The sequence below is a fragment of the Polypterus senegalus genome, chromosome 10, assembly GCF_016835505.1.
Source record: "Polypterus senegalus isolate Bchr_013 chromosome 10, ASM1683550v1, whole genome shotgun sequence".
Lineage (NCBI taxonomy): Eukaryota > Metazoa > Chordata > Cladistia > Polypteriformes > Polypteridae > Polypterus > Polypterus senegalus.
In genome coordinates, this window is record NC_053163.1 from 152171727 (window position 1) to 152186401 (window position 14675).

Here is a 14675-nt window from a genome sequence, read left to right on the forward strand (position 1 = left end):
AGAAGAGCTGCTCAGATTAAATAAGATGAAATCAAACAAATCACCAGGACCAGATAATATTTATCCTCATGTTCTTAAGGAGGCTAGTGAGTACAGATATAAACCCTTGACACATATTTTTAGGAAGTCACTGTGCACTGGAAAGATTCCAAAGGACTGGAAAATGGCAAATATCATCCCATTATATAAAAAGGGTGACCGGGCAGATCCAAGTAACTATAGGCCAGTAAGCTTAACAAGCATCACAGGAAAATTAATGGAAGGAATTGTTAAGGATAAGATTGAGCAACACATGACAAGGACAGGAGTTATTCTGAACAGTCAGCATGGGGTCAGAAGAGGGAGGTCGTGTTTTACTAACATGTTGGAATTCTATGAGGAGGCAACAAAAGGATACGATCAAAGTGGAGCTTATGATATTATTTATCTGGACTTTCAGAAAGCATTTGATAAGGTGCCACATGAGAGGTTGGGCATCAAGTTAAAAGAAGTGGGAGTTCAGGGTGATGTTTTTAGATGGGTGCAGAATTGGCTCAGCCACAGGAAGCAGAGGGTGATGGTGTGAGGAACCTCATCAGAACTGGCCGATGTTAAGAGTGCTGACCAGCAGGGGTCAGTGCTAGGGCCGCTGCTATTTTTAATATATATAAATGATTTGGATAGGAATATAAGTAACAAGCTGGTTAAGTTTTCAGACGATACCAAGATAGGTGGATTAGCAGATAATTTGGAATCCGTTATATCATCACAGAAGGACTTGGATAGCAGACAGGCTTGGGCAGATTTGTGGCAAATGAAATTTAATGTCAGTAAATGTAAAGTATTACACATAGGAAGTATAAATATTAGGTTTGAATACACAATGGGCGGTCAGAAAATCGAGAGTACACCTTATGAGAAGGATTTAGGAGTCATAGTGGACTCCAAGCTATCAACTTCCCAACAGTGTTCAGAAGCCATTAAGAAGGCTAACAGAATGTCAGGTTATATAGCGCCTTGAGCTGTGGAGTACAAGTCACAGGAGGTTCTGCTCAACCTTTATAACACACTGGTGAGGCCTCATCTTGAGTCCTGTGTGCAGTTTTGGTCTCCAGGTTACAAAAAGGACATAGCAGCACTAGAAAAGGTCCAGAGAAGAGCGACTAGGCTGATTCCAGGTCTACAGGGGTTGAATTATGAGGAAAGATTAAAAGAGCTGAGCCTTTACAGTTTAAGCAAATGAAGATTAAGAGGTGACATGACTGAAGAGTTTAAAATTATGAAGGGAATTAGTACAGTGGATCGAGACTTGTATTTTAAAATGAGTTCATCAAGAACACGGGGACACAGTTGGAAACTTGTTAAGGGTAAATTTCGCACAAACATTAGGAAGTTTTTCTTTACACAAAGAACGATAGACACTTGGAATGAGTGACCAAGTAGTGTGGTAGACAGTAAGACGTTAGGGACTTTCAAAACTCGACTTGATGTTTTCTTGGAGGAAACAAGTGGATAGGACTGGCGAGCTTTGTTGGGCTGAATGGCCTGTTCTCATCTAGATTGTTCTAATGTTCTAATGTTCTAATGAAATAAACTGCCCACTGCAGGGAATTGTTAACTGGTCAGGTCTGGTTTGGAGCTCCATCTCTCACGTGAGGGGGGGACAGAATGATTGAATTGTGCTTAAACAATTAGATGGCTCACCGAGTGTCACATTTCTAAACCAATCCAATGCTCCATGAAGGCTGTGCTCAAAGTAGGAGGCGATGATTTTGAATTGCAAAGGTCAGAGGTGCTCAGTACGATGAACTGTCTACAGTGGGAAAGTCTCCTAAAGAGACCCCATCAAACATATAAATGTGTTTCTCGTGTGCACAGAGCACATTTTACCTTTTAAAAATAAATATAAGAGAAGAGAAAAACCTTGGGCAGCACGGTGGCGCAATGGGTAGCACTGCTGCCTCGCAGTTAGGACACCTGGGTTCGCTTCCCGAGTCTGCATATTCTCCCCGTGTCTGCGTGGGTTTCCTCCCACAATCCAAAGACATGCAGGTTAGGTGGATTGGTGATCCTAAATTGTCCCTAGTGTGTGTGCGTGCCCTGTGGTGGGATGGCGCCCTTTCTGGTATTTGTTTCCTGCCTGGTGCCCTGTGTTGGCTGGTATTGGCTCCAGCAGACCCCCATGACCCCGTAGTTAGGATATAATGGGTTGGATAATGGATGGATGGAAAGTCGCAGGTGTTGTGTGTGCTCTCTGTTGTTTAGCATTTTCATGATAGTGCAGGAGTCGATGGTAAGCTAGAAAGTATTGGTAGCCATACTCGTAAACACATGAACTATAAAATATACATTTGAAGTGAATGGTGTGTCACACTACGTCAAAAGGACTGCCGTTAAGAGAGCAGATCATGAAGAGCCACAAGAGACGCAGATTTCAGTGCTCAAAACACCCGAATCGACAAATCTGCCTAACGACACCAGTAAAGCACAGATGAGGCTGCATCACAGTTACCCCATCTACGCAAATAAATAAAGAAATGTACTGTCTAATTGGAAATGCAAGGATGCCATGACAGAATAGCTGCAATGGTTTAACACATGGTACACACTTAGACTACAATGCCTACCTAAACTCAATTTACTTTTGTTCTGCCACATAGAAATGCAATAATTATAATGACAGAAAGATATCATAGCAGACAGAGGCAATTCTCTAGAGCCTTTCATTTCTATCTATCTATCTATCTATCTATCTATCTATTATAGAGTGCCTTTCATATCTATCTATCTATCTATCTATCTATCTATCTATCTATCTATCTATCTATCTATCTATCTATTATAGAGTGCCTTTCATATCTATCTATCTATCTATCTATCTATCTATCTATCTATCTATCTATCTATCTATCTATCTATCTATCATATAGTGCCTTTTCTCTATCTATCTATTATATAGTGCCGTCTATCTATCTATCTATCTATCTATCTATCTATCTATCTATCTATCATATAGTGTCTTTCCCATCTATCTATCAACCAATCACTTAATCAACCAATCATATACAGCATCTCTCTGGTATTTCTTTGTTACCATGCTGTCTCTATCTCTCTTACAGTATATAGTGCCTTTTCTATTATGTAAATCATTTTATATCTATCTATCTATCTATCTATCTATCTATCTATCTATCTATCTAGCATATTGTGCCTTTCCCATCTATCAATCAATCAGTCATATAGTCAGTCATAATTAGTGCCTCTATGTTATGTCTTTGTTGCCATGCTGTCTCTCTCTCTCTCTCTCTTGTATAGTGCCTTTCCTATCTATCTATCTATCTATCTATCTATCTATCTATCTATCTATCTATCTATCTATCTATCTATCTATCTATCTATCCTATTTCTGACTCTGTTCTTGTCTGTATGTCTCCTTTTGTACACTACCTGTTGTTTCCTCACATTGATTATTCAGCTAAATTTTATGCTCTGTAAGAAAGGTGCTATATTGCGCCCGACCCGACACAGATTGGACACGGGAGGCACATGTAAAATAAATAAACTGTTTATTTTTCTTAGTCTGTGGGCTACACCTTCCCCGTACCCACAGACACAACACAGTCCCAAGTATAAAGCACACAAGTATAAGCACAACTCTCTGGCCCCACCACTCCTCCCAGACAGCCTTGTCCTTCTCCACCCGACTCTGACCGCTGAGTGCTGGTCGCTGGTTCCTTTTATAGTTCACCCAGAAGTGCTCCAGGTGTTTGATCACCGAGTTCCGGCTGCACTTCTGGGTGTGATGCATATGCTGTCCACATGGGCTCAGCAGTCCCAAACACAGCACCCCCTGGCGGTGCCTACGGGACCCAACAGGGCTGCACCCAACTCTAATTCCCAGGGAGCCCTGTGGGAAACTGAGGTACTGCTCCACCCTAGTGGGGCGGCCATCTATTGTCCAGGGGGAGGTATTGCAGTGTCCATGGCTGCTCCCCCTGTATATAGTGTCCTGGGGCATCCAGGCTGGGCATACACACCAACCGCCTGCCATAGCTCTTATTTTATTTCTGGAATGAGCACCTTTTTTCTTTTTTTTTTGCAAAACACACAATGGGCCCTTTTAGTGGTCCCATCTATCCCACTTCTCCTGAGATGATTTTTTGGTGGGTGTCTTTCAAAGGTTATCAGGGAGCAGGCGTATTAAACTTCAGTCTTCTGACTGTCATTTCAGGTATTCACCGGAGTCCATAGCTGAGTGCAGATTCTCCCCCAAATCTGATGTGTGGAGTTTTGGTATCGTTCTGCATGAACTTTTCTCCTTCTGTGAAAGGAGACGCAGCCCAAAACAGGTACGTTGGATTTCTGTACAAATCACAAGTGATTATTTTTTTTTTTTTTTTGGATGGCTGACAAATTGCACAGGTGTGTCAATTTTCATTCACCTTATGATTGCATGACTGCTTCAGTTCTTTAATCTGTCGATAAATCCATCTGTCCATTTTCTGAACTCATTTTCTCCTGGAAAAGGTCAGGAGAAGCCATCAACAACACAGACCATGGCAGAAGAAGCTTAGTCATATTCACAAACACTCACTCTCAATGAACAGCTTTAAAGTCTCCATTTAACCAAAGCGTTACACCTGAAGTGTAAGTCAGAACTGACGTCCACTATGCAGATTCAGCCATTCAGTGTTCCATTTTAGGTACCTGCTTATCTAGACAGAGAGTGGCAAGAGCAACAACCAGCATCACCAAGCAGAACTGACACTTGAAGGGACTGCAGGGCTCTACATACCTCCACACTCGGTCATACTGAGCCAGTTTAAAGTCTCCAGTTAGCCTAAGCATCACATGGTAGGAAAACCCACAGATATGGGAGAACAAGCAGGCTAAAAAATATGCTGGGATCAAAACACAAAATACAACAATCAAAGCACCAACTGTCATAGTCACGTCTGTCTGTCTGCCTGCACACGTGAAACTACTCAGCTCTCAGTACACCAATTTGTCTAAATGCTGCGCATGAGTTCTTCAAAAAAAGTTGGAAAGATTAAACTTTTGCTCAGATACCTAAAAAACATTTTTGTCTTTTACTTACCTGACTGTCACCCGGCCACACCGTACACACCTCAGCAAGCACACTCCAGGGCATTCCTGTCTTATGAGGGGCAAAACAGGTCTTAAAAAACATATGATGTGGTCTGTTATCTGCTGAGTTTCATAAGAACACTATTGGCTTAGGAGTATTTAATAGATAGATAGATAGATAGATAGATAGATAGATAGATAGATAGATAGATAGATAGATAGATAGATAGATAGATAGATATGAAAGGCACTATAAGATAGATAGATAGATAGATAGATAGATAGATAGATAGATAGATAGATAGATAGATAGATATGAAAGGCACTATAAGATAGATAGATAGATAGATAGATAGATAGATAGATAGATAGATAGATAGATAGATATGAAAGGCACTATATAATACATAGATAGATAGATATGTGAAAGGCACTATATGATAGATAGATATGAAAGGCACTATATAATAGATAGATAGATAGATAGATACGAAAGGCACTATATAATAGATAGATATGAAAGGCACTATATAATAGATAGATAGATAGATATGTGAAAGGCACTATATGATAGATAGATATGAAAGGCACTATATAATAGATAGATAGATATGAAAGACACTATATAATAGATTGATAGATAGATATGTGAAAGGCACTATATGATAGATAGATATGAAAGGAACTATATAATAGATAGATAGATATGAAAGACACTATATAATAGATAGATAGATAGATAGATAGATAGATAGAGATGTGAAATGCACTATATAATAGAGAGATAGATAGATAGATTGATAGATAGATAGATAGATAGATAGATAGATATGAAAGGCACTATATAATAGATAGATAGATAGATAGATAGATATGAAAGGCACTATATAATAAATAGATAGATAGATATGTGAAAGGCACTATATGATAGATAGATATGAAAGGCACTATATAATAGATAGATAGATATGAAAGACACTATATAATAGATAGATAGATAGATAGATAGATAGAGTGAAAAGCACTATATGATAGATAGATAGATAGATAGATACATGTTAAAGGCGCTATATAATAGATAGATAGATAGATAGATAGAGATGTGAAATGCACTATATAATAGAGAGATAGATAGATAGATAGATGTGAAAGACACTATTAGATAGATAGATAGATAGATAGATAGATAGATAGATAGATAGATAGATAGATAGATAGATAGATAGATAGATAGATAGATAGATAAAATGCACTAGATAGACTTGGCTGTCACAGTCCCAGTGAGGCTCTATACAGATGTATTGTTGTTGGTATAAAAGACCCCCAGTCACATTTCTTGATCCACTTCTGCTGAATAACTCTATGGCTGAAAGTCCTCAGTGTTTTTGTGTCACAGAGACGATGTGCAGCCTTGTTCATAATGTCACTCAGTTTTGTCTTCATTCTCTCCTCCACTACGACCTCAGGGGGTCCAGAGAGTGTCCTATAACTGAGCCTGCCCTTTAAATCAGTTTGTTGATTTGGGGGTCCTCACTTGACATGATGTTACCAAACCAGTACACCACACTGGCCATCACAGAATTATAGAAGACGTGAAGGATGTCATTCCTCACATTACAGGAGTGCAGTCTCCTAAGGAACAAGAGTCTGCTCTGCCCTTTCTTCTGTAATGGAAACCAATGGAGCCAATGAAGTATTCACCTTTAAACCAACAGATTACATACAAAAATATTTGATTTATCTGTTTGGCCCCTCGTATTGTCCAAAAACCCACTCACTCACATTGGACACATGTGTTCAGTCAGTTCAAATCTGTCAAGAAAGATAAGGAATCAGCCAGCACCAAACTCATTCGCAGCACAATGAATACCTTTAACGCGACATGAAACATAATTTTCTTTCAATTTATTACGTTTTACTATTTTTTACTATGGTTAATTACTCACTGTAATGTAAAATAGTTAGTTCTATTATGCATATGTAACAATTCCCATGAAAATAACAATCTTTTTAAATTGTACATTCGCTTTCCCATATGCGAGTGGCAGAGCCGTGAAGTGGTTAGCGCATAGTGCCCGCCTGGGGGTTGGCGAGCAAAACGAGTAGGGGGCAGAGCCCCCTAGTGTTATACAAAAGAAAAGATGGGAAGAGAAAAGAACAACAACAATCCCTTTCATCAGCCACCCGCCCGCAAAACCCAAAATTATCTTTATAAGTACAAGTGCAAAAAATATATACACAGTGGAAATATCAATAAATGTTCCCTTTCCGACGTTCCCACGCAAGTCAGTAAAATGAAGTGTAGAATTGGAGGCTGATACCCAAACCGTGAAAGTCTTAACTGTAAAACGTTCTACAGTCAATCTGCGCCATTAAAAAGAAAAATAAGGTCATTGTGAACTCCCCCGAGTCCGCTAGAAATAATGGAACGCCAAATTCAAAATTCAGGAGTGAATCGCAGACTTCCATCTAACAGACAGGTCTTGAGGAGCTACAGTACGTCTTCTCATGGCCCGGCAGGCCCGTCGCGACAAGGCAGGCAAACCAAGCAACTGCTTGGGGCCCCGAGCTGGCCTGGGGCCCCAAGACAACGACTGGTTAAGAATAAAATGCAGCGACAAACTGTGTGAGCGCCCCATTGATAGTAAATGCAGTAAAGTGCAATGACACTGTTATCGGGATCCCCCTCAAGGGGACCCCCCTCGCTGACAGCAGCCAGCCAACCACGCGATCCCTGCTGCCGGCAAAATACAAAACTTCCTCGGCAGTCATGAAGTGGAATTATGCTTCAGGAAGCCAAAAAAGAAAGAAGACAAAGGAAGAGGAGGATAAGAAAAAACAAGACAGTGGTAAGTGATAAATTACACACATAAAATAGCTCTACTTGTCTTCAATCAATCAATCAATCAACATTTATTTATATAGCACATATTCATACAAAAAAATGGAGCTCAAAGTGCTTTACAAAATGAATAGAGAAATAGAAGACACAATAAAAAATAAACATAAGTCAACATTAATTAACATAGAATAAGAGTAAGGTCCGATGGCCAGGGTGGACAGAAAAACAAAAAAACTCCAAAGGCTGGAGAAAAAATAAAATCTGTAGGGGTTCCAGACCAAGAGACCGCCCAGTCCCCTCTGGGCAATCTACCTAACATAAATCAAACAGTCCTCTTTGTATTTAGGGTTTTCATGGAAGGACCTGATGATGATGGTCACGTAGACTTCTGGCTTTCAGTCCATCAATGTCTTGTACAAATGGTGCAATTTTGCAGCAGGTAGGCTAGCAGAAATATGTTTATGTATCATACATAAATGACATGACATTGCTATAGCTTTGTAATAGGTTTTGATGAAAGTGGCATAGCATGCTATACTAACTATTCCACTGTGATAATCTATTTAGGAAAACCACACAATAAATTCTGTGCATCAAACATTAGCTTGGGATGTTTTTAAGCATTGGTAGTCGACTCACAGCACTACTAATAATTAGTAAACATTTAATTATAATTTCATTGTTTGTTAACAGTAAAAAGTTTATTTATATAGCACATTTCATACACAATGGCAATTCAAAGTGCTTTACCTAGAAGAAATTAAAATAATAAAAAGAAATAAGAATAATTAAAACAGTTTAGAAAAATAAAATAAAATACAGTACAGTCGGACAAACAGCTGCACAGTGCTCATTCAGTAAATGCATAGCTAAAGACTAAAGATTAATTAACTGTCATTTTACCTTCTATTAATGATTGTTTATTTGTACAGTGGTGTTTTTTGCAAATGTTCAATTGTTGAAAATGTTCAAATTTTATGCACTTTATATGCAACAGCAGTATTTGCACTGTAAACCTTTTTTATTTATATAAAGTGTGAGTGAATTTAAACTGTATGGCTATGCTGTGGTTCCTTTGCGTGCGTGCGGCGGGGGGCCTCCATGTCCATTTTGCTTGGGGCCCCCAAATTCCTTCAAACGGCCCTGTGGCCCGGGCATATGCTGATCTATTTAGTGATATATTTTCCATCTTCTCCTTGGCTGTTCTCTCCTCCTTTTAAAAACTACACGGTTTATGCAAATTTCCCTCAGACAAAAAAAAATAAAAAAAAGGAAACCGGATGTCCCACCTTCCGGGGTGCCGCTGTCAGTCATAGTCTGTATGGGCTACCCATACCAGCAAACCTGACAGACAGCAGAAAAACACATTACATCTATTGATGTGGTGGTGCTACAATCATATGAGTAAAAAGGAACTCTCACTTGACATACTTTAAGGTGAAATTGAGGGTTCCTTTACTGATGTAGCCGCCGAAGTATAAGGCGAGATCATCCATCCATCATCCAACCCGTTATATCCTAACTACAGGGTCACGGGGGGATCAAACAAGGGTTAAACGCATGCCGAAAGAAATCTCTCAGTCCAAAAGTCTGTTTTAAAAATATTTAGTGAAAGTTAAAAGCAAGTAATCAACACAAGAATAAAAGAAAAAGTAGCTACACACTCTAAACTTCGATTTTCTTGAGAAACTTTAGTTATTTCTGCACTTAAAACTTCTTTACTTCTTCTTCTTTACTTAAAGATTCTTAACTTCTTATTCTGTATGCTTTAAACGTACGGCTATGCACTTTAATAAATGCTGTTTTACGAGTTACTTCATACACTCAAAAGGCCCATAGGCACACAGGCATGGTTTAAAACCATATATCTTCTACACCTTACACATGGCAAGGCTGGTCACTAACTGAGAATAAGGTTTAGTTAGGAGGAGGTTAGGAGCAGGCACAATACAGTTCATTGCTGCACCCACCACATGACAAGCCAACTCAGGATCCAGATTAGGACCCGAGTGCAGCCACGCAAAGGGTGACACCTCAGCACCACACTAGTTCAGATGGAGTGGAACAGTGTGAGGTTTTTTTATGGTGGCTGGAGTGCCAATTCTGCCACCAACCCCCAATTTTTTCCCTGCAGGTTGGAGGGCGAAATGGCAAGAATATACCAATAAAATTCTACTTATGGGGGTTTTAGGAATCTCCCATAGATTATGCATCGTCATCTTAGTAAAATATTTATGAGTCTTACGTTCTTCTTCTTTCGGCTGCTCCTGTTAGGGGTCGCCACAGCGGATCATCTTCTTCCATATCTTTCTGTCCTCTGCATCTTGTTCTGTTACACCCATCACCTTCATGTCTTCTCTCACCACATCCATAAACCTTCTCTTAGGCCTTCTTCTTTTCCTCTTCCCTGGTAGCTCTGTCCTTAGCATCCTTCTCCCAATATACTCAGCATCTCTCCTCTGCACATGTCCATACCAATGCAATCTCACCTCTCTGGCTTTGTCTCCCAACCGTCCAACCTGAGCTGACCCTCTAATGTCCTCATTTCTAATCCTGTTCATTCTCGCCACACCCAGTGCAAATCTTAGCATCTTTAACTCTGCTACCTCCACCTCTGTCTCCTGCTTTCTGGTCAGTGCCACCGTCTCCAGCCCATATAACATAGCTGGTCTCACTACCATCCTGTAGACCTTCCCTGTCACTCTTGCTGATACCCATCTGTCACAAATCACTCCTGACACTCTTCTCCACCCACTCCACCCTGCCCGTACTCTCTTCTTCACTTCTCTTCCACAATCCCCATTACTCTGTACTGTTGATCCCAAGTATTTAAACTCATCCACACTTCACCAACTCTACTCCCTCATCCTCACCATTCCACTGAACTCCCTCTCATTTACACACATATATTCTGTCTTGTTCCTACTGACCTTCATTCCTCTCCTCTCTTGAGCAGATCTCCACCTCTCCAGGGTCTCCTCAACCTGCTCCCTACTATCGCTACAGATCACAATGTTATCAGCAAACATCACAGTCCACAGGGACTCCTGTCTAATCTCTAATCTGTCAACCTGTCCATCGCCATTGCAAATAAGAAAGGGCTCAGAGCCGATCCCTGATGTATCCCACCTCTGTTACTCCTACCGCCGACCTCACTGTAGTCACACTTCTCTTGTACATATCCTGTACAACTCTTACGTACTTCTCATCCACTCCCGACTTCCTCATACAACTCCTCTCAGTCACCCTGTCATTTGCTTTCTCCAGGTCCACAAAGACGCAATGCAACTCCTTCTGACCTTCTCTAAACTTCTCTATCAACATCCTCAGAGCAAACATCACATCTGTGGTGCTCTTCTTGGCATGAATCCACACTGCTGCTCACTAATCATCAGCTCACTTCTTAACCGAGCTTCCACTACTCTTTCCCATAACTTCATGCTGTGGCTCTATAACTAGGAAAATGGCTCTTACACCTGAAATTCTTCTACCCTTTTCCCTTTTTCCTTTTTTTAAACCCCAGTTTTGTTTTTCTTTTGTTTCAGTTGTATCTCCAGCAAATTGGAAGTGACCGAGTGGGTTTCGTGATCTCTGTACATCTCTTGCAACTTTTCGAGAGTAACTGGCGCCTACCGGCACCGTCTCTCTACCTTCCCGAGGTAAGCATCTCCTACTTTGTTTAGGGATAAAGAGTTTGTTTTCTATTGATGTTTAGTTTTTTGAGTTGTTGGCCACCATGATGGCCTATTTACAGAATTTGAATAGCAGTATCTCCTATAAACTCACACACAGGTCTTTTATTTATATACGTCTAACTAGCTGTGTGTGGGACAAAAAAAACAACCCAAAGACTCCCTAGAAGTGTTACTATATTTGTGAACTTGGAGAGGCGTCTGCTGACTCTTAAGAATTACCACCCAGGGCAGAGGACGGGGACCCATCTGTGCTTGCTGCCCCACTGGCTTTTGTGAGAAGACGCTGGCAATGCCGTATCTTAGTCGTATCGCTGACATATGAGTCTTAAGCTTTAAACCGTCACATACTTGTGGGGGTTAATGCACCCCCAGACACCAAATACTTTTCTGCTGCACTTTTTAAGGAAATGTCACAATGCACTGACGTCACAATTCATGCAAAGAGCATCACAATTACTGCAATACTAATCATTTTCCACACTGCCAATGAACTGTCAGTCAGTCACTATCCAACGTGCTATAACCTAACACAGGGTCACAGCCAGCCAACTGACGCCATTGATGAAATTCAGTAAATCAGCAAGCCAACTGATCTTGAACTGGCTGCACACAGAGGCCAGCGCTGATGCTGATAGGCTAGTCTAGTGCAGGGACAGTGATCCTGATTCGCTAGGGATGCCAGTGGTCATGAGCTGGATGCTCAATGAATGTACGACACAGACTGATCAACTCCAGCGTGCTGGCAAATTGCACTAGAAATAAAATATAGCCGGATGCAACCATTCAATGAATGTACGTCACCGAATATACTCGGCTCTGGTGTGCTGGTCGAATGCATTGGGAACCGACTTTAGCCAGTTCCGGTGGTTTAGGGGTTAAGGCAGGTCAGGGGAAGTGATGTCAGCAGGCCTGGAGCCGGATGTGATGGCAGCGGTCCCATGGAGAATTTCCCGTGTTTGGCCTATGGGGATACAAGAGAAAGGGTTATTGCACCTCGCCACCCCCTGGCCTGGCGTGAAATTACCTTTTTTTTTTGTTCCTTCTAGCTGCCTTCCATACGTGCATGTGTGACAGTAGAAAAAACCCAACATCTTTAATGTTTGGTAGGCCGCAGGACACAAACAGATTAAGAAAACCTGCAATGGCCTGTGTTACTGGACTTAGGCAGTGACGAGTCCTTATTGAATCCATTGGTATTTCACAAATCTCTTACCATCTATTCATGGTTATTCACTGTATGGAGCCTGCTCTTCTTAGAACTTTCATGTGGATGGGCCTTTTTGGAACCAAGAATGGTTCCCTTCTAGCATCGCTCTGAAGAACCTGTGACGGTGCGGGTTGGCTCCAGCTCCCGCTCCTGTTTTAGGGAGCTTCTCGAACCCGACTCCGTCGATAACATAACCAGATGAGCTTGGTTAGATGAGGACAAATGGATGAGGACAAGCACACAGAGCAAAAGGATTGTGAAAAAGTACTCTACTGCATTCATTAATAAATGATTCAAAAATCATTCATATCAATCATTCAAACCATCAATAAATAAATCATCCATAAAACAGTGGAAATCGGTAAGATTAAAAACAAGACTTAAAATGAGACTGAAACCAACGCCACAGTCAGCGGATCATTGTTCCTTCCAGACTTGGACGAGCCCAACACAACTCTCTCTTCATCTCCTCAGCTCACCCATAGCTCACTCAGCTGGCAGACAGACTAAGTGTCGTGGTCCTCTCCTCCCAACCCTTGGCTTTGCCACCTCAACTGAGTCAGACCACTCAGGGTCAGTTGTACTCCCATCTTCCTTCATGCTCATGTAGTCGTTCCTTGGATCCCTGGGGAGGATACCACCTTGATCGCACCTGCACCTCAAGGATCATCAGTGGGCACAGATTGCCCCTTGAGCATCACACCTTTGTTGCTATGACCACGCTGCCTTTTCCCACCCTGGCTCTCTCACACACACTGCTGTTCTCACGGCTCTTCTATTCTTTGTTCTCTGCCTCCTCCGGTTTCTCCCTTGTGCTCCCCTTTAAAATCAGGGATGTGGCACTGCTCTGGCAATCAGCAGCTCTCAGCGCCAGTTAGGGTTGTGGGCAATCCTGCAATTCCATTCCGCACTGCTCATGGGAACCGCTCTCACCACGCTACAGCGCCCCCAAACAAAGACGCGAGAGCGGCAAATAGAACTGTTTATTTATTAAAACGGCCACCTTTCCCAGCTGCGGAAGCCAATTTACCACAGAACCACATTGGCACCTTTATTTTTAGGAGGAGAGTGCTACAAATCATCAGCTCGGACAAGTCTAAGGTCATGCGGGTTAGCCGTAAACCGTCAGGCAGCATGTAATCGATGAGGTTGATGAATTCACATAACTCATATCAAATGATGGCGAAGTGAAAAGGGACATGAAATGTCGCATCGGTTAGGCGACTGGTGTATTCCGGCATTTACACCAAGTCTCGCCATCCTCGTCTTTTAGTACGACATTAAAACTTCGACTGCATGCCGCGATTGTCATCCCAACTGCCATCTATGCCCGCAAAACCTGAAAACTGTCAACCTACCGCTGGATGAGGTTGAACTCGCTGCAGCTGAATGAGCCCATTGGAGAGCACTTGCTGCCCGATGCGTCAAAGTACGTGGGAGGACCTAACTAACTAAATAAGTAAGCGATAGATTTACATAAACAAAAGTTCTTTCCGGAACTTTCATGTGGGTGGGTTTTGGGGAACCAAAAATATTTCCTCTATGGCATCTCTCTGAAGAACCACTCTGGCACTTTTTGAAGAGTGTAACAAGAACGTTTTAAAAAGATGTAGATGAAAGGCAAAATGTGTCAAAAACCAGGAAGTGAGCGTAAAAAAGGATTCATGCAACGCAGGAAAAGGTTTTGGGGGCTACCGTCCGTATACTTAAAGTAGGCTGCCAAAGATGAGGATTTTGGTTCAACAAATGAAAAGATCTTGACAGACATGGATCCAAAAACAGATCAGTTCAAACAGAGAAAACATGGCGGGTTTAAAGTCGGTCAGGGAAAATGACCAAAGACACAGAATTACTAGACAACAAC

At 41.5% G+C, this 14675-nt stretch overlaps 1 protein-coding gene across 1 annotated transcript in view; it reads left to right on the forward strand.

Annotated features, from left to right (window-relative positions):
- jak3 (Janus kinase 3 (a protein tyrosine kinase, leukocyte)) overlaps positions 1–14675 on the forward strand; it is a 191114-nt gene that overhangs the window by 170306 nt on the left and 6133 nt on the right. The window contains exons 22-23 of the mRNA XM_039767079.1: positions 4211–4328; positions 11455–11568. Of these exons, the coding sequence (XP_039623013.1) occupies positions 4211–4328; positions 11455–11568 (232 nt within the window). The remainder of the gene's footprint in view (positions 1–4210; positions 4329–11454; positions 11569–14675) is intronic.